Below are 20,986 nucleotides of genomic sequence, written 5' to 3' on the forward strand. Positions count from 1 at the left end.
ATTTGACACAGAATAATATTAATATTCCACGTTGTCTATAAAGTGCTAGTTAGAGAAGAGATGAAAATATTTTAACCTTATGAGAATTTGATGATCCCTCGTTTACCCCCTAAATGCTGGGCTTTCAAAACTTCCATTTATTTTGTGTTTTCCCACAAAGGGTCATTAAAACAGAGAGAAAATCTCAATGAGGAAGTCCTCCTTAAATTAAAGAGGATATTTTTCTGTCAATAAGGAAAAGAAAAGGTACATCCTGCGTTAAATTCCCAATTCAACAGGTAAGAAAAAAATAACTGAATTTTCATCAATATGACAGAAGAATGATCGTTTACCCTTACATAGTTAGAAGATTCCCCAGACATGTGAATTACTCAGCCACTGGCATTTACTGTACAGATGGCTTATTAATCAACGATGGCATCATTTTGCGTCAGAAATCAACTCTGGATAATATCTAGCTACATTAATTAAAGTGACAAGCCTGCACTCATTTAACCCAAGCCACTCTTTAATTTTTTTCCACTTCGTGGTCAACGTTTTAATTCACGAGAAATATATAAAATATTTTCATTTTGTATACAAACTGCACCCAAGCCTCTCTGATGAGTGAAGCCAACAGCGAGGAGCTTTCCCCACCCGGAAGTCCTGGCTTCCGCTCAGGCTTTCCCCTCCGCTCCGAGCCAGGCGGGGCAGGGCTTCCCGTAGATTGGCAGGTCACGGAGGCGGGCCGGCGCGTGCGCACTGGCCTAGCTGCCACCGGTGAACAATGGAGGCTCCAGGGATCTTTGCCCGTGACTGGTACGTCCCATCGCTCCCGCCGACGCGAGCGTGTGTTTCGAAGCTGTGGCTCTGTGAGCTCTGGCTACTACTGCTGGCATCCGGTTTGAGCAAGAAATTTTTGCCACACGAAGAGGACGTAAGATTTATCAATGAGTACGTGAACCTCCACAATGAGCTCCGAGGCAACGTCACGCCCACAGGGGCTAACTTGCGCTTCATGGTGAGGCCCAGAGGCGGTTGGCCGAACCTCCAACAACCCTTGTCACGATGCACTCCCTCTGTCTGACAAAGTCTGGGCCACTGCTCTGAGGCTTAAGGATTGCGAGGAGCCGCACTTTCAGTTTGGGTTTAAAACTACGTACACGTCAAGTTTATACACTCAAGAAATTAAAACCACTGTCACTCTAACACTTACTACCAAGATTTTGCACAGGGCTGGGACTAGGGTGTGTAGAATATATATGAATATTTTTAAAGGAATACTGTATTGAGTACAGTTTAAAGCCCCAACCTAAACGTTTACCCTTCTCTTCTTGCTAAAAGTTGGTGTGTATTTTACCATGCTTTGCTAGGATGTAAATAGTAACTATAAATAGATAGTCTATCATAATAGTACAGACTTCTTAGAACTTTTCCTTGACAGGTTTGAAAATCATATATTGTATTTTTATTTTTTACTGGTTATTCTTAACATTTTAATATACGTATAACTTTACAAAGTCTAAAGTTAATCAACATCTATGGCCTCCTTCCAAATATAAAAAAGATCTTACAACACAAATTCTGAATGTTCCCTGCCCGTGCCCATGCTGTTGTTGTCATCTAGTATTTTTGTTCTACCTTTGTTATTAAACTCAAAAATTTATTGTTTTCTTTACTGTCGTAAAATACGCACAACATAAAATTTAACATTTTAACCATCTTTAAATGTACAGTTTTATGGCATGAGGCACATTCACATTGTTGCACAACCATAACCACCATTTATCTCCAGAACATTTTCATCTTCCCCAGTTGAAACTCTGTACCCATTAAACACTAACTCCCCATACCCTTCTCCCAGTTTCTGGAAAACCATTCATTCTGCTGTCCGTCTAGATGAATTTGACTGCTCGAAAAACTTCATATAGCAATCATACAGTATTTCTCTTTGTGACTGACTTAATGCACTTAGCATAATGTTTTCAAGGTTCATCTATGTTGCAGCAGCGTGTCAGAATTTCCATCGTTTTTAAGGCTGAATAATACTACATTTTGTGTATATACCACATTTTGTTTATCCATTCATCTGTCGATGGACACGTAGGTTGCTTTCACCTTTTGGGTACTATGAATAATACTGCTATGAACATGGGCGTGGGTACAAATATCTGTTTGATTCCCTGCCCTCACTTCTATTGGATATATACCCAGAACTGGAAACGCTGGAACATACGGAAATTCTATGTTTAATTTTTTCAAGAACTGCTATTCTGTGTCCCATAGCGGCTGCACCATTTTACATTCCCACAAGGAGTACATGAGGGTTGTAACTTCTCCACATCCTTTCCAATACTTGTTATTTTCTGTTATATAATATATATATATATATATATATATGTCCATCTTAAAGGGTATGAAGTGATATGTCATTATGGTTTTGATTTGCATTTCCCTAAAGTATAATTATGTCGAGCATCTTTTCAGGTGTTTATTGGCCATTTGTATATCTTCTTTTGAGAAATGTCTATTCAACTCCTTTGCTCAATGTTTGGTCAGGTTTTCCTGTTGTTCATTGAAGGAATTATTTATACATTCTGGATATTAATCCCTTATCAGATATATGATTTGTAAATGTTTTCTCTTGTTCCATAGGTTTCCTTTTCATTGTGTTGATAGTATCCTTTGAGGCAGAAAAGTTTTTAATTTTGATGAAGTCTAATTTATCTATTTTTTATCGTATTGCCTATGCTTTTGGAGATATATCGAAGAAATAATTGTGAAACCTAATGTCATGAAGCTTTTCCCCTTTGTTTTCTCTAAGAATTTTATAGTTTTAGCCAACAATTACATGAAAGGCTCTTAATATGACCAATCATCAGGGAAATGCAAATCAAAACCACAATGAGATATCACCTCACACCTGTTAAAATGACTATCATCCAAAAGACAAGAGGTAAGCGTTGGCAAGTGTATGGAGAAAAAGGACCAACAGTTCCTTGCACTGTTAGTAGGAACGTATATTGGTTCAGCCTCTATGGGAAACATGTATATTGGTTTGATATGATTTCAAATCCATTTGTATATGACAAAAATGAAGCTGTTTTTCAAAGTTGTATTGACATAAAAGTGAGGTAAGACGTGTCAGGATGTCATCATCTCATCTGTTGTTAATAAGCACTTAGGAGCTCCGCTGCTGAGAGACATTGCTGGGGGCTTATCAATAAAAAAACATCTGAAGAAGCAACTATGGCAAGGGAACGTTTAGACTATAAATACTGAGAGTTTGAGAGGACTATTCAAGAGTTTTGGTCTGGTCAGGGCCACTCTGTTGACCTAAATAGCTCTTTGGAGACCTTGGGGCATGAGCTCGTACCATAATAAAGGCTGCTCTTTTACTGGCAGTGGCCAAAGCAGTGCAGCAGTTCCATGAAGGAAATCAGCTTGCCTACCAACACCACTGCCATCATTCCCTAGCAATGTGCTCTACCAACAAATGGCTTTTTCTTTTTTGCTGGCAGCTGGACATCAACTCTAAAGCTGTCTTTCCTGAGTCCCAGCTCGTAAAAGGTACGCCTCAACTAAATTTGGACTTTATTGCCTTCGTCTCCCCTTGCCTGGAACAATAGTATAATTAAACTATCATTGCTTTGGAGTATGTTATTTTTTATTGGCTTATTAAGAGGCATCCTGTAACTATAGGCTTATGAAATTATTGTAATTCCTGTAATGAACCTCTGTTCAATAAAATACTGGCAAAACAAATTTAGTTGTTGAGCATAGTTTTGCCACCCAAAACAAAACAAAATAGTATGTAGGGTCCTCAAAAAATTAAAAATAGAACTATCATATGACCCAACAATTCCACTTCTGGGTATATATCCAAAGGAAAACAGGATATCAAAGAAATACCTGTACTCCCATGTTCATTGCAGCATTATTTACAATAGCCAAGATATGGAAACAATCTAAGTGTCCATCAATGAATGAATGGATAAAGAAGTAGAGTATATATACAATGGAATATTATTCAGCCGTGAGAAAGAAGGAAATCCTGCCATTTGAAACAAATTAGATGGACCTTGAGGTCATTATACTAAGTGAAATAAGCCAGTCAAAGAAAGACAAAAGCTGCATGGTGTCATTTATATGTGTAATCTAACCAAAAAAAAAAAAATATATGTCACAGAAACCAAGAGTAGAAAAGTAGTTTCCAGGGCTGGAGGTAGGAGAAATAGGAAGAGGTTGGTCAAAGTGTAGTGACTGTAGCTGATAACACTGTATTATATAATTAAAAAAAAGAAAATTTAGCCTTTTTTCAATTGTAATTTTATTCGTGAGCAAAGGAATTTGTGATATCATAACTTACTTGCACATCATCATGGGAAACAATGAAGTAAAGAACTTGGAATTGAGAGTTAGACTTCCTGGGTTTAAATTTAGGCTTCACAATTTACTGCCTATAAGTGGGTAACACTAAACTATTTAACTTGTTTGCATTTTTGTTACTTCCTTTGTGGAACAGAAAAATTAATAATAATGCATACCTCATAAAGATTATTTTGAACATTGAGTGAAATAATGCATAAAAAAACAGAATAGTGACTAGTACATAGTAAGTACCTATAGTAAGCACCTGGTGTGTAAACAATATGCAAAATAAGGCATAATGTAGAAGGATGGTCCATGTAACATTGTTTGCAAATGAGAAACAATCTTAAGGGCCACTAATAGTAGAGTGGTGACATTTATTATGTTCTATCTATACTAAGGAATACCATGTAGAGATTGTAAAAATTAGGCAGATCTAGTTGTGCTAATATGGAACAACCTAAGTTAAAACTGCAGTTGCAGGCCAATAATATTGTGAATGGTATGATTACAAGAGTGCAAGGGGAAAAAAAAAATCACAAAATACTCATTTAAAACATCCATTTGTATCTTATATATGAATGTGTGTATATAGAGATAAAGAAATATATACAGAGCGATTTTCTTAAACAATGGTTACCTTTGGGGAGGGAAATAGTTGCGGGAGGAGGTATTCTAAAGGCCTGATTTGTTTATTTTCTATATCGTATATATGTATAATCTATGACATTAATTCAAAAAACTCTAAGGAAATCTTAGCATTAGTTTTCAGAAATGTTTACTTTCGGATACACCGTAACACATGTACTTAGCGTTTTGATTTTACCGCTATTTTGTTGATTTTACTATGTGTTGTTATTGTTCTTGTCCTAAACTATATAATGAACTTAAAGAGCCTCTAAATAATGATAAAAGTACACATTTCTGGATATTTCCAGATAGCTAACCAGGTAGCAGCATCTTGTGAAATTTTCTCACATTTCTGGGAATATCCATAAAACTTTAAATATGCCTCTTTTATAACATTTACTAACTACCATTGTGTGTTAAAATTTTATATATATGTATAATATCCCGAGTTGTTATCCTAACAGTAAGCAACTGGAGGAAAAAAATTTATGCCTGAATTCATATTTTATTCTTCACAATACAATAATTTGCATAAATTCAGTGCTCAATAAATAGTTCTTAGATGAATATTTTAAATGATTGTATTACTATGTAAAATTGTTTTCCTTAAATCTATGAGAACTCAAGAAAAATAATTTAGGGCACAGAGAAACCTTATCATTATTATTTTGTTTTCTTTGCTTTTTGCATTTTTTTTCCAGACTTGGGATGTAGCTTTGTCACGGACTGCTAGAGCATGGGGGAAAAAATGTGTGTTTAAGCGTAATACTCATTTAGAAGAAGAAAAAATGGCCCATCCTAAATTTAATGGTATTGGTGAAAATATGTGGGTCGGCCCTGAAAATGAATTTACTGCAAGTATTGCTATCAGAAGTTGGTATGCAGAGAGGAAAAACTACAATTTTGAAAATGACCATTGCTCCGGTAACTGTTCTAATTATATACAGGTATCTAATTTTTATATTATTAATTTAATAAACTACTTAATTGCTTTGTTATTAAGTTGTTATTGATAATGTTTCAATTTTATAAATAAACTCAAATGGTAAAATTATTACTTCTAATAGAATCAAAATTCTTATCAGTCCTAGATCTTCAAAATGTGTATAATTCCATCTCTTATGTGAGCCATACAATTAAAACATTCCCTTAAATAAAGGAACTCTGATCTCCAGATTCAAAGATGAAAAGTGCTTCTCTAAAAACAATACACACTGGAAAAGGAAGTAAGAAACAGCACATAAAAATTCTTTTTTCAATTGTTGATTATAAACATAAGTATAGAGTTGATATTTTTGCATAGATCAGTACACATATTACTGTATAACTGATTGATTAAAACATTTAAAGTGCAAATTAATAGTATCATTACCCTTCCTCATGTCTAACAATCCACCATTACACTTTATAGTCCAAGAATACTGAACCACTTGTTATTTCCTGTACATACATATATTAATATTATTTCACACATCACATTGTTTTATACTCTAAGTTATTGGCATAGAGGAAGAAGAAAAGAAAGGAGAAAAGGTTTGGAAGAATGGAAGTTGTGAATAGAAGGGAGAAAAAGGAAGACACTAAGATTATAGAAGGGAAGGAAAAGCAATACAAGAGTAAGGAGTAATTGAATGCTGTTAATGTTTCTCTTTTCTTTAGTTGAAGAAATTCCATTATAAAATGGAGTCTGGGGTCATTATAAAATGGAGTCATTTAAAAAATTAATAAGATAGCTAGCTGGTTCTTATAAAAGGAAAAACATCTTAAATTGGAGTAAAAATATGATATGATATTACACTAAGGGCAGGGGCTTTGTCTTCTTATCTGCATATTCTCAAAACAACATGACATTATTTAGGTATTCAATAAATATTTGTAGCAGGAAATAATTGAATAAACTTCCAAGCTGATTTAAAATATGATTATTTTTCAATCAGTAGACTCTGATGTCATGTTTTATGTAGAAATTAAGGTCTTGGAATTTTTTCATGCTGAACTTACGTCTTTCTGTTTCATCAAATGAATCATGTTTCAAAAAATATTTGATCTTTATTATTCTAGAAAGTTTTAGTGGTTCTCTATGGTCTTATTCATATAAAAGCTAGACTCCTTAATATTACTTCAATACTCTCAATAAAACTAACCAAGTCTACTCCCTGACCTATTCCTCTGAATTTCTTACTCCTTAATTCTAGTATCTTAGACATTTTTGTCTCCTGCTTTTGACCTGACTAACTCTAACGATTGCAGACATTCTATTCTCTCGTCTCTTAATGCATCACTCTATTTCTTTAAAAATCATACTTTTAAACCACTAAGTTTTGAGATAAAGAGAAAAAGAAAACAGAAATGGTTCCTCTCTCTCACACAGAGGTTAACAAAACAAAGCAAGTCCTTTTTTTAACTTGAAAGTGTTAGAAATACTAAAGTCATACAGAGAATTTCTAGAATGTCTTTAATTACTCTCATATTTTTACTCCAATTTAAGATGTTTTTCCTTTTATAAGAACTACCTATCTTATTAATTTTTTAAATGATTCCATTTTATAATGACCCCAGACTCCATTTTATAATGGAATTTCTTCAACAAAAGAAAAGAGAAACATTAACAGCATTCAATTACTCCTTACTCTTGTATTGCTTTTCCTTCCCTTCTATAATCTTAGTGTCTTCCTTTTTCTCCCTTCTATTCACAACTTCCATTCTTCCAAACCTTTTCTCCTTTCTTTTCTTCTTCCTCTATGCCAATAACTTAGAACTCTTAGATTCAAAAAGAGGTTGAAAATCGATTCAGCAGGTAGGCCTTCCTTTGGCTCTAACACATTAATCTGATTCAGAGTTTCTCAAAATCTTTATCTACAGTATTGGTAGAACCTATTAAAGTGCTTCTCTAAATACAGTATTGGAAATGCTTCCCTAAACCCATCATAATTCTCTACCTGCATCCAAATGAAGAATAGTTCATATTTCTTGAATTGTTTAATTAAAAGTTCTGTATGAATTGAATATATTATTATTTATAATATGACAGAATAAATGTTTAGAATTAAATTTCATGTTTTCCTTTAATATTTTATTTTAGCTCGTTTGGGACAACTCTTACAAAGTTGGTTGCGCTGTTACTCCATGTTCAAAAATTGGAGATATTAAACATGCAGCAATTTTCATATGCAACTATGCACCAGGGTAAGTTACTTCAAATTTTAAAAAGAATATAAAAATAAATGGGGAATTTTTTTAAGGTTAAGTTTTCCTAACTTTCAATATATTCTTATAAATGTCTTTGTGAAGTATAAAATAATTAAATATAAGATTAATTAAAGATTTTATATTAAAATATTTTCAATTCCATAATGAAATAAATCATAATTTGGGCATATTGATATTATGTATAGACTAGCCAAGTATTACTTCCTAAAAAGGAATTTTTAACTTTGGTATTATTTCATAATATCTATCCTTAGCATAGACTAATATCTAATTAGCATAGACTTTAAATGATTTTCCAAAATAGTTTATTCCTATATTGACAATAAAAGTCAAAGGAAAATAAGGTTAAATGTGTTAAAATGTATGTTGTACGAATTATTTCAGGAGTACATCAATTTTGTAACATGAAGAACACTTTTAATTGACTATTCTTTGGAGGTTGAATTAATAATTGGGGCAAATCTCATTTGCATACATATAAGGAATCATAGTATCTCAGAGGAAAAAGAGTACTTTAGAAGTCTTCTAGTCGAGAATAAACTCAAAATGGATTAAAGATTTAAATGTAAGATCTGAAACCACAAAACTCCTCAAAGAAAATATAGGAAGTAAATTTGCAGACATTACCCTTAGTAATATTTTTACTGATATATCCCCTTGGGCAAGGGAAGTAAGAGAAAAAATAAACGTAGGATTACATCAAACTAAAAAGTTTTTTCACAGCAAAGGAAACCACCAATAAAACAAAAAGGCATCCTACTGAATGGGAGAAGACATTTGTCAATGATACATCTGATAAAGGGCTAATATCCAAAATTTATAAAAAACTCATTCAACTCAACACCAAAAAAACAAACAACCCAATTAAATAATGGCCAGAGGACATGAAAAGACAATTTTCTAAAAAGGACATACAGATAACCAACAGACATATGAAAAATGCTCAACCTCACTAATCATTAGAGAAATGCAAATAAAAGCCACAATGAGATACCACCTCACTCCAGTCAGAATGGCTATCATCAATAAATCAACAAACAACCAGTGCTGGTGAGGATGTGGAGAAAAGGGAACCCTCGTGCACTGTTGATGGGATTGCAGATTGGTGCAGCCACTATGGAAATCTTTATGGAGGTATCTCAAAAAACTGGAAATGGAATTACCTTATGACCCAGCAATTCCACTCTTAGGTATCTATCCAGAGAAATCCAAACTGCTAATTCAAAAAATATATGCAAACTATGTTTATTGCAGTGCTATTCACAATAACCAAGATATAGAAAACTAAAATGTCCATCAGTAGACGACAGGATTAAGAAACTGTGGCATATTTATACAATGGAGTATTACGCAGCCATAAAGAAGAATGAAATCTTACCATTTGCAATGATATGGATGGACCTATAGAAGATTATGCTAAATGAAATAAGTCAGACTGAGAAAGACAAATACCATATGATCTCACTTATATGTGGAATCTAAAGAATAGAATAAATGAGCAAACTACTCAGAAATGGTCTCAAGAGATACAGAGGAAAAACTGAGGATTGCTAAATGGGAGCTGGGTGGGGATGAGGGAGAAGGTGAGGGGATTAGAAAGCACAAATTGGTGACCACAAATTGCCACGGGGATACAAAAGACAGTTTGGAGAATATAATCAATAACGTTGTAAAGATTTTGTAGGGTATCCGATGGACACCTGTCTTATTAGGGAGACCACTTCATGGACAGTGTAGATGCCTGACCACTGCAGTATACACCTGAAGCTGAAGCTAAAATAACTGAATGTCAACTATAATTTAATATATATAATTTAACTATAATATATATATATATATATGTAGTCACAGAATGTAGAGTACAGCATAGGGAATAGAGTCAATGGAATTATAACAGCTATATACAATATCAGACATATTGGGAGAAGGGGTTTATCACTTTGTGAGGGATATAAATGTCTAACTATTACATTGTTTTGTACACCTGAAACTAATTAAAAAAAAAAAGTCTTCTAGTCAAGCTATCCATATGAAATTTAAATTCTTTCTTACGATGAGATTATTTACCCTATACCTGAATACCTTCCTACAATAGGAAGTAACTACCTTCCAAAATGATGATAACCATTAACTCAAGGAAGATCAGGATATGTGTTTTATGTTTGAACTCATTAGGTAGAAATATAAATGTGGGAAATGTAAATTAATCATGAAAAAAAACTAGCTATATGGAGGTCTGAGATAAGTTTCCAAGTAGAGAGAACTGATAATATAAGTGCCCTGTGGTAGAAACAAGTCACAGTTCTGAATGAGATCACTTTTTGAGAGCGTGAGTACGGAAACTTAATTTAGGAACTAAGTCATAGAGCGCTACAATATTTCAACTCAGGCAAATGAGCTAGCAAAGGAAAAAGAAGAGAGGCTAAAGGATAAGAGATTAACCAAAACAATGCTGGTAAGAATACTTGGAAGCCAAGTGAATAACTTGAGTCAAGATACCCAAAGTGATTAACTTCATGAAATACTCCTGAAACAATGAAAAATAAAAAATGAGGAAGAAGAGATGACAATTCCATTTGTTAAGCGCAAGTATTTGGTTACCTTAACAACAGTAGTGAACGCAGGGGTATCTCATAGCTATAGTGATAAGATGAAGCTACTGGTTGTTAGAGTTACTCTTCTTTTCACCTACCTGTCTCATAGGCTTCTTTGTCTTGAAATTTCTATCAACCACATGTCCTTTGATACAAATATTGTGCAAGTCTACTTGTGAAGGATTTAGGTTGGAACATATATTAGTCAACTTAATCTAAGTTTTATTTGATATATACTCCAAATAGTCAGTCATAGCTATTTTTCTTAATAAGAGTTGGTGGAAAAATAAATCCATCACAGTATTATGAAACACTGAGTAGAAATGAACATAAGAGAGCCAAATTAAAAATTAGAATGTGTGGTGGGCAGAATAGTGGCCCCCCCAAAAGATATATCCAGGTCCTAATTCACAGAACCTGTGAATATTAACTTACATGGCAAAAAACTGGATTAAGATGAGGATCTTGAGAAGAGTTTATCCTGGATTATTTGGCTGGGCCCTAAATGCAATTATATGTATCCTCGTGAGAGAGGCGGAGGGAGATTCATCACTAGATACACAGAAGAGGAGGACACACGCGGAGAAAGAGGTTGGAGCGATATATCTACAAACCAAGGAACTCCTGAGGCCACCAGAAGCTGGAAGAGTCAAAAAGTTCTCTGAGCCTTTGGAGGAAGCATAATATTGCCAATACCTTGACTTTGGACTTCAGGTCCCCAAAACAAAGACAATAAATTTCTGTTGTTTTAAACTACCCCGGTTGTGGTAACTTGTTAAAGTAGCCACAGGAAACTAATACAGAATTGAAAAATAAGACAGATTTGGCCATAGAGAAAATATGGGTCAATGACAACACTGAAAATTTCTCTCAGAACACAAAGATGGAGAATAGAAATCAAAATATATATGAAAAAAGGGGAGGAAATATATAGGACAGATAAATCTATAAATATAAATGGGTGCTCCTAAAGAACAGAGAAAAATAAATGGAGCAGAAATAATCAAAGAAAAGAAAATATTTCTAATCTATAAAGATACCCATGTAAAGATTAAGATAGTTTATCTGGGGAACTTAATTTAGTGGTTACCAGAAGGTAAGGGGGGTGGGGGGTGGGAGATGAGGGTAAAGGGGATCAAATATATGGTGATGGAAGCAGAACTGACTCCAGGTGGTGAACACACAATGGGATTTATAGATGATGTGATACAGAATTGTACACCTGAAATCTATGTAATTTTACTAACAATTGCCATCCCAATAAATTAAAAAGTAAATAAATAAATAAATAAAATAAAAAAGATAGTTTATAATGTATCAGAAAAAGGGTACTGAAAGAATATTTACATATATCATTTTCCAGTGGTTATTTTTCAATTTCAAAGATACAAAAGGTTACACACATAAGGCAGCTTGATTGCTCTTTATGTGGAATCAACCTCAGAGGTGAAGACATATATTTCTAAGCAAAATAAAACAGTATTGATTAGATTAGTCTTGAACTTCTTAATATGACTTAAGATGTATATTTGAGGGAAAAGAGGCCAAAGGGGAAAGCAAGAGATCTAGGATTGACGAAAATGATTTGAATCTAAGGCGGGACCCTTAAAGGAAGTGAATCATAATGTCCAAAATTACTTAGTAAAGAAAATTTTCTTTAATAGTTTGAAAACACAGTATGGCAGGTGGTGCCATTCTCTTAACTTCATGAAAAGCAGCTAGAATATATATCCCAGCCTTCCTAGAAGTTGCATAGTGCCATGTGACTGAGCTTTGGCCAATGGAATGTAGGTCACTTCAGGCCCAGACTTTAAAAACTTCCTACATGATCCATACCACTCTTGGTCTTCCTTCCTCTACTAGCTGGATACAGAGACTCTGTACAGGGTACGATGCAGAGGGTGGCAGAACCACAAGGTGACATGGGCCAGTGCCTCTGAATGACTACATGGAGAAAAGCTCTCCTCTACTACTGCCAACGCCCATGGACTAGGACATGAATTCTGCCTGCCATAGCACGGAAATGGCAAGGAAAGGTCAGAGTTGGGATATCGTTGGAAAGTGGAGCCAATAATACCTACCAATAGATTTTTCTTTAGGGGTGAATGGAATAGAATAATCAAGTGTGATGCCTGTCCTCAGTCTGAGCAACTGGATGAATGGTAATTCCATTTTATCAGATAAGGACGAGTTACAGAGGAGCAGAACTTGAGGGTAGATCAAGTGTTCTGTTTCTGACACATTAAGTGGGAAAATATATGTGGGAAATGTAAATACAAATGAGCAGCGACTCATAGTCAGATGAAGTTCTGGGACAGGTTTCTCACTAGTAGTGGGAAAGGCAGATCTAAAGGCCCTGGAGCAGGACTGAGTCCTGAATGAAATTACCTTGTGAGAATGTAAGTATGGAAAACAGAACAGAAGATCCTTAAGGACTAAGCCCTACATCACTAAAATATTTCAACTTCGGGCAAGGGAGACAGCAAAGAAGTATAAAGAGAGGCTAGTCAGGTAAGGGGAAAACTAGAACTGGGCTGGCAGATTTTTAAAATAACATTTAGACTTGCTTTCTCATCAGTCTGTTCTCATTGTATGTGAGGTTGTTCTCTTTCCATGCTTTCCTGGATGCACAGTAATTTATGATTCAATGATATATCATAATCATTTAGACATTTTGAATAGCAATTTAAATACACAAAATGCAAACACTGTATGTGATTCATTTGAAGTGACGACAATATGAAGAGCTATGACAAGTTCACAAATGAACAGTGACAACCATATGACATTCACTGCCTGGCCAACTGTGATTTTAAGACACCATCAATATTAACATGTATCTTGATTTCAGAGATATTGAAATATGAAAAAAATGGTATCTTAAAATTATGAAACGTAGTACATAACTGAAAGAAAAACTTTACAAAAAATATGTAGCCTTACTATGTACGATAAAATAAAAACATGTTATATTAAATAATATTTCATTCCAAGTTAAATATAACATTCTAATCGATCTCATATTTTAAAAGGTTAGTTGTGAAGCACTAAATCTGATTTCATAACGCATTTAATAGCTCATAACTTGCAGTTTGAAAAATAATTCCAATTTAGAATACCCTATATAAATGTTTGGCAATAAAGAGAAGAAATGGGGTAGATGTGTAGAGTGAAAGCGATTATTTATAGCTTTGGTTACTAATTCATTTTTATAAGCTAAAGAAAGCCATCAATAAATAAAGAGTGATAGAATATATTAGAACATATAAGTGATGGGGTAAGAATTGAAAGAGCAAGTTCTCTCTGGAAAAAGGTACAAGGAGAGAATTATAAGAAGAGAAAATGTAGAAAAATTCTTAATAGTGAATATTTTTCAACCTTTCTTGTTTAATGGGCCTCACGAGGGTTTAATCTATTATATTGATTTTTTCAAAAGAAAAGATTGTAGATTTATTTATCCTTTCTCATTCCTTTCTTTTCTATTTTATTATTTTGAGTCATTCAATGTTCCAAGTATTTTTTAGGGAAAGGAGCTGTTATACTGTGGCTGTTTTTTTTTAAGATATACAACATTCCTTTATCTTTAATCCTAATTAATGTTGAAGAAATTTACAGTTATATATTTTCCTCAGATTACAATTTTTTCTGGGGTTTAGATCTCATATGATACACAGCCTCTTTATTGTTGTTTTCTATGGGTTATAATTTTAGTTCATTTTTTAAAAATATGTTTAATACTTGATACATATTCATGAAAGAAAATTCAAAGGTACCAAGGAGAAAGTAATGTTTACATCTCTGTCTTCAGATTACCATCCCTAATGTTTTATCCTAAAAGATATATTCTGTGCATATATAAAAGCATATCAATCTGTGTATGTGTGTTCATAATTCAAATAGGAGCACACTATATTTCCTGTGGTATTCCTTAATTGTTTTACTTAATGATATGATTAGAAGTCTTTCCATTTCCATACACAAAGATTTTCCAGATTCTTTTTAAGATTTTCCCAGTGTTATTTTTTTTTAATGGATGTGTGAACATTTATTTAAACAATACTTTTCTTTTTATGGACATTTAGGCTATTTTGTTATTTTTGTTGCAAGCCTTGATTATCCAGGTAGATATGTAACTCTCACATGAGTTACTACCTGTAATATGATTTCATAGTCATGGAATTACTAGGTCAAAGGCCATGTGTATCTTTAATTTAAATAGATATTACTAAATATCTATATTCATCATGGCCACATCATTTTTCTATTACAAAATTATTTTTACATCAACATGGGTATAGTTACCCATGAGGCCATCCAGGCAACATGCCCTTATCTAGGGCCTGGACACATGTCCCATAAGTGGCAATATACGGAAGGTATGGCCAGATATGAGTCTAAGAAAAGTTCCAGGGATTTATATGCCTAATTTTTGTTTTTATAGCTTCCAATACACACTGAGTACATAAGCAAAAACCTGTTTAAATGACCAAAGTTAATGACCCACTGCTCACTCAAAAATATCTTTTTCCAGGCTATCTCCCTATCTTTCTTATCCCGGGTCTTTTATATAAGCTTCCCAATTCATATTTTCTTTTGGGGCCTCTTTTCCTTACTTAGCTTTGGGCAATTGATGTAAAAGTTTCTCTCTTTTCCTCTACGTTCTGTGCAATGGATTAAACCAACTTTATAAAATTCCATTAAATTTATTTACTTGTTTATATATTATGTATTTTTCACGTAGATCTCAAAGTAATCCATGCAGCTGGGTCTTTGGGACAATAGGCACTTCAGGATTTTGCGTACTCTTCAGAAAATTAATTATGTCACTTCTACAGAACTTTTTATACATTTGTGCACACCAGAAAGCAATTAATTATAAAACATTCTATAACGACCATTTTTAAAGGAAAATTTTGCTACAAACATAGACAAAAGAAGCTTTAAAACTTACTCATATTTAAGTTATAATACTTTGTTTCAAGGAAATGGGAATTAGTTTCAGAAGAGACTGTTTTCTGGGGTAAAAAAGACAGGGAAGATAGCATCTCCCATTTAAGCACTTCCTTGAGTTCTTTTTCTTAATTAAATCACCTTTATAAACTAAAAATGGGTAACCATATTATTTAAATAACATAAAATTTGAGACATTTTCTAACTAAATGTTTTCTGCTTTTTTGTAGAGGGACTCTGACGAGAAGGCCTTATAAACCAGGAGTAATTTGTAGTCTATGCAGCAAATATGACAGATGCACAGATTTTCTATGCAGTAAGATAAAGAAAATAACTTTAACATGAAAAAATCCATAATGCATACGACCACAAGAAAAATGAAGTGTTGAACACTAGTTTTTCATTGTCACATTATTGTTCCTTTGATCAGAATGGTTATTATATTATCAAAGGAGGGTTGAAACAGTATCATCTTTAGATTTTTCTAAACTACACAGCCTTTTCTACCCACTCTTACCTCTATTCCTGCCCCTAAGGACATACCAGTATGTCTGAAAAAAGGAATGAGAACAAGTTATATCCTGAAAAAGCTTCACAGTTAATACTTGAGATAGCAGCTTATTTAAGAATGACTGCTCTGAAAGATGAGATGTTCCAAAATATTTATAAATAGAAAAGAAATAAAGTAGCAAATATTTAGTTTCCCTCCACTCCAAATATTCAAAAGATAAAAGTCGAATATATGTTTGATTAAACTTTTCTTTTAGTTTTTCCAAGCAGAAGACCATATAATCCAAAAGTATAACTATACCTGGTATACATGATGCTTAGAGATGTGGTAAGGGATAAATTCAGACACTACGTAAGGGGAATGTTATGCTTTTGTGTTAAAGAAAGTAGTGGACGGTTTCATCATAATGCCACTGCTGGCGTGCATCCTCCCTACCATTTCTGCCCTTGGTTTACTTGAATCAAGGTGCAAAGTCTTACTCTTCCCCTTCCCCTTTTCTTTCTCTTCCTGAAAAATTCAATCCTAAGGCCATTAGGTATTTCAGAACAAGGTAGGCGTCCACATAGAAGGCAGCCAGGTGTGATGTGTTACAGCCTCAGCAGGATAACAAAGGATCCACACACAGTGCAGTGGACATAGGGAGACAGCCTAAGCAAGGTGGTAATGGTGGTGTCCACATGGGGATATGGTCTTATATGGGAAGTTAGCAGCCTCGTGGGGCAAATCAGTGTCCATGAATCATGATGTCAGGCTTGGGATATCAGAGACAGATCAGGATGAAGGAATATGTCCATGCAGGTGTGACTCAGTATGTGGTGTCTGAGCCCAAGCAAAGTGAGGAGGGCATCAGCGTGGGGTGGGAGGGAGAGGCCTGCCGTAGAGCATCAGCATCTGAACAGGTGAGGAAGGCCTGGAGGGATGGTACGGCACAGGTTGTTAGAGCCCAAGCAGAGTGAGAAGATTCACATAGGGCTGGCCTGGCAAGAGATATTGAAACCTAAGCAGGTAAAAGAGCATCCATGTTTAGGGGTACCATCGCATGAGGTGCTAGAGAACAAAGTAGGAGAAGACAGCTTTAATATGGGGTAAGTGGCCTGATGTGGGAGGGGTCAGAGACCTAGTGCGGTAAAGACAAATCACACATTGGAGAAGTCCAAGCTGGGTTTCAGAGTCTGAGCAGGGTGGGAGGGAGTCCAAGTGAAGGATCAGCTTATAGGTTGCCAGACTAAATACAGGATGCCAGGTGAAATGTGAATTTCAGATAAATGAAAAATATTTTCATTCAAAATATAAGTATATCCCTAAAAAATTTTTGTTGTTTTTCTGAAATTTAAATTTAACTAGGCCGCCTATATTTTTATTTGCTAAATCTGGCAACTCCACCAGCCTGGTGTGGAGTGTCAAAGCATAAGCAGGATGAGGAGGGTATCCATGTAGGAGACAGAGAAGAGGCAGTGATGGGAGATTGGAAGCATCCTGGGGGATTGATCAAATAAGTAAATATATTAAGGATAATGGTAGCTAGTTTTCTCACTGTCAGAAAATGCAGCACAAATATGTGAAGGAAGAAAACACTCATGAATGTTATGATTGGAACTTAAGGATTTCAATAAATATAAACATAGATATAAATATTTATATACATACATACATATATTTCCTAGCTCTGAGATGACTTTGGAGCAGTGACTCCTCCACCCCCAAAGCAATGAGTACAACTACCACACAGATCTTGGTTTCTAAATTGTAGTCTGCACTAACAGGAACCAGGGCTCATTGCAGAAAGGTTGGATTCCATGGCTGGGGCAGAGAAAATAGAAGATAAACCCAGAATATCTTTTTATACCTGAAAATAAGGAAGTACTCAAAGAGGGATATGTAACAAAAAGGATACACGAGGACACATGAGCTGTCTTAAAGGGTTCTCACTGGTCAAATCTGGGACAGTTTGAGCATGGAAAAAATAATAGTAATCAATTATAACTCATTGGATAAAATAGGTAACTATGATTCATACTGATATAAATTAATAAGTGAATAAAGTTTGGTAAGGAACCGTTATCTGGTTACCTAGTTACCTAGTTCCAAAGTAACTCCCAATAAAAATACTTAATTACTAAGGGGCTAAGAGTAACTTCACAATGGAGATACTTGGCAGAAACCACCCTAATAAAGTGTTCAAAGTGAACATAGTCGGCAATGGGAAAAATCAAGAACAAAACCCTGCACCACCTGAGATGTGCAATGAGAAGAGCATAGCATCACTTCTGTGGTATTCCTACCAAGGATGCAAAACCTAATCCAATCACAAGATCTCAAATGTCTCTACAGTAACAGTCAAAGCTAAGAGACAGTGGAGTGATACCTACACTCTCCTTAATGCGAAAAGGGTCAACCAAGAACTTATGTACAGCCAAACTTATTATTCAAGTATAAGCAAGTAGACAAGAGCATGCGGTAACCTGTGTACACGGTTCTCATCAGCATTTCCTCAATAAACTCCTAGAGGATGACTTTCACCAGAAAGATGGGATGAATGGAAAAGCAAAAAGCTGCACTGAAAGAACTATTCATAAGCATTGAATCTTAATTAGTAGACAAAACACTAAAACAAATCTGAAGGTTATAATTACAAAACAAAACATAAATTTTGGCAATATACAAATGATACAATTAATACAACGTGGAAGGAGAAGAGACAGGTAGAAAAGTGTGTTTAATTTCCTCTTCTGGTAGAGCCAGAGGCCAAAAGATGTTAGTTAAAGCTGATAAACAAGAGAGATGTAAGTAAGTTTAAATGTATTTAAATATTTAGCCAAATGCAAATCAATAAAAATTAGTGATGAGAAATGAAGGTGCAAAGAAGAAAACATACTAATTACATCATCGCTCATACTAAGCGATCAATAGATACACATACACAGAATGAAGTAGAGAAAATATATAGACTATATGGTAAAATTTTTTTTAAAGGAACTCTCAAATAAAAATCATTACATTAAAAAAAAAATGAAGTAATAAGTATGACCAAGCACAAAAAGCTAAAATAGCTGCAAAGACCCAACACAAGATGAGTTCATCTCCAGGTGCCTGAAGGGTAATTTCTAAAAGTTCCTCTAACGGTAATAACAAATACCGTTACCAGGTGGCTGTGGGCTGTTGATGTGTGAGAACTCATTTACCCTCCCCCTCTCCTTCCCAGTGGAATGCAGGAGTGGTTGTCTGACCTTCTCTGCCCAGGTGAGCAGAGGAAAGAAAACGTGTTTCCTGAAAAGTATTATGATAGCATTGGGCTAGATAGCAGAAACAATGACTACCGGGCTATGAAGGTAACTTTGACAGCTAGGAAATAAAGAACAACTGAAAGCTTCTGAAAAGAAGAATTAAAGGAGGAGAGTGAGTAGCTTCAGAAAATTAATTTGGAATGATTGCAGGGGGGTCGGGAGAGGAGATGAAAATAAGAGATGTGATAGAATCCCAGAATACTGAAACTGGAACAGTCTTTAGAAGGCAGACGTGAAGGGACTTATATAAGGTGACACACAGTGATTTAGAGACAGAATTAGTACTAGAATTCACATCTCCACACTCCTATACTTCCCATGCTCCCTCTAGCAGACCAGGCTAATTTTTACTAAAAGAAAACATACGTGGTACTTTATGACTGGCTACTGATTGGAGGGGAGAAATCAAAGATGATAGCATGATGACTAATAACTCCCAGGGAATGATGTCATTGTTGGAAAAATTATCTTATATTCTAGAGAAAGAAGAAATTTTATGTAATTCCTTACGGACTTTCTTTTCCTTTCTAGGCAACGCGGAGCGTGAGCAAGCCATATGTATGTATTGTTGTCCTCTATTTCTTAAATGATTTAACTACTTGATGTGAAATCCACCTTTCAGTTGCTTCTTTATTTACAGATTATCGATTTTGGTATCCAAAATGGGAAGTGCCCCGGCCACTTGTGTGTGATCTACTCTGCATATTTATTTTCTTTTTGAGAGCATTATGTTTTTCACTGTGTGCCACAACTGTGTTGATAATGCAGTCTCATTTTCCAAATATATTATTGGAAGAAAAGATGATATTTACCCCTGAGGTAATGGAAATAGAGCAAGAAAAATTGGAGGAAAAGGTAGAGGAGGAGGACGAAGAGGATATGGAAAAGGGGGAGTTGGAAGAGGAAGTGGAGGACGAGGAAAAAGAAAAGGAGGAGGAGGAAGAGGAAGAAGAGGAGGAGGAGGAGGAGGAGGAGGAGGAGGAGGAAGAGAAGGAGGAGGAGGAGGAAAAAAAGGAATAAGATGTACCACCAACATAGGACAAAAGTATAATACAAAAAAAGGCCAAAAAGTTTATAAAAAGAACATTGAGATTCTTAAGGATATGTGCAAATCACGATTGCAATATCTTTTATTCCCTTCTCTTTTCCATACTTGTTCAACAAATTTAAATTTGAAAAACAAAGAAAAAAGAAAGATGTATTTTATAGTAAATATTGTAAGGCAAACTCTTGGGCACTAAGAACAGATAAAGATGTGATGATAGAAATGCTAAAAAAGATTTGACAGTCTATAATCTTAAGATTTTACTGTTATCCTGATAAAGGAAGAAATTTCCATTTTTCTAAATATGTCTATATCTCTTGTGTTTTAAGTATTTTTTAAATGAGTTAATAAATTTCTCAAGTATTGAGATCACACATGGAAGGTGCTTAGGACCATCCCAAATTCAGGACAA

General features: G+C 34.6%; 1 protein-coding gene across 1 annotated transcript; it reads left to right on the forward strand.

Moving 5' to 3' along the window:
- Positions 1-725: 725 nt before the first annotated feature.
- GLIPR1L2 (GLIPR1 like 2) lies at positions 726-20,549 on the forward strand. The gene is made up of 7 exons (XM_033118585.1): positions 726-1,000; positions 5,682-5,927; positions 8,063-8,166; positions 15,965-16,050; positions 20,061-20,087; positions 20,170-20,348; positions 20,490-20,549. The coding sequence occupies exons 1-7, from the start codon at positions 767-769 to the stop codon at positions 20,547-20,549; spliced, it is 936 nt and encodes a 311-aa protein (XP_032974476.1). The 5' UTR covers positions 726-766.
- Positions 20,550-20,986: the final 437 nt, after the last annotated feature.

The sequence above is a fragment of the Rhinolophus ferrumequinum genome, chromosome 10 (genome assembly GCF_004115265.2).
Source record: "Rhinolophus ferrumequinum isolate MPI-CBG mRhiFer1 chromosome 10, mRhiFer1_v1.p, whole genome shotgun sequence".
Taxonomy (NCBI): domain Eukaryota; kingdom Metazoa; phylum Chordata; class Mammalia; order Chiroptera; family Rhinolophidae; genus Rhinolophus; species Rhinolophus ferrumequinum.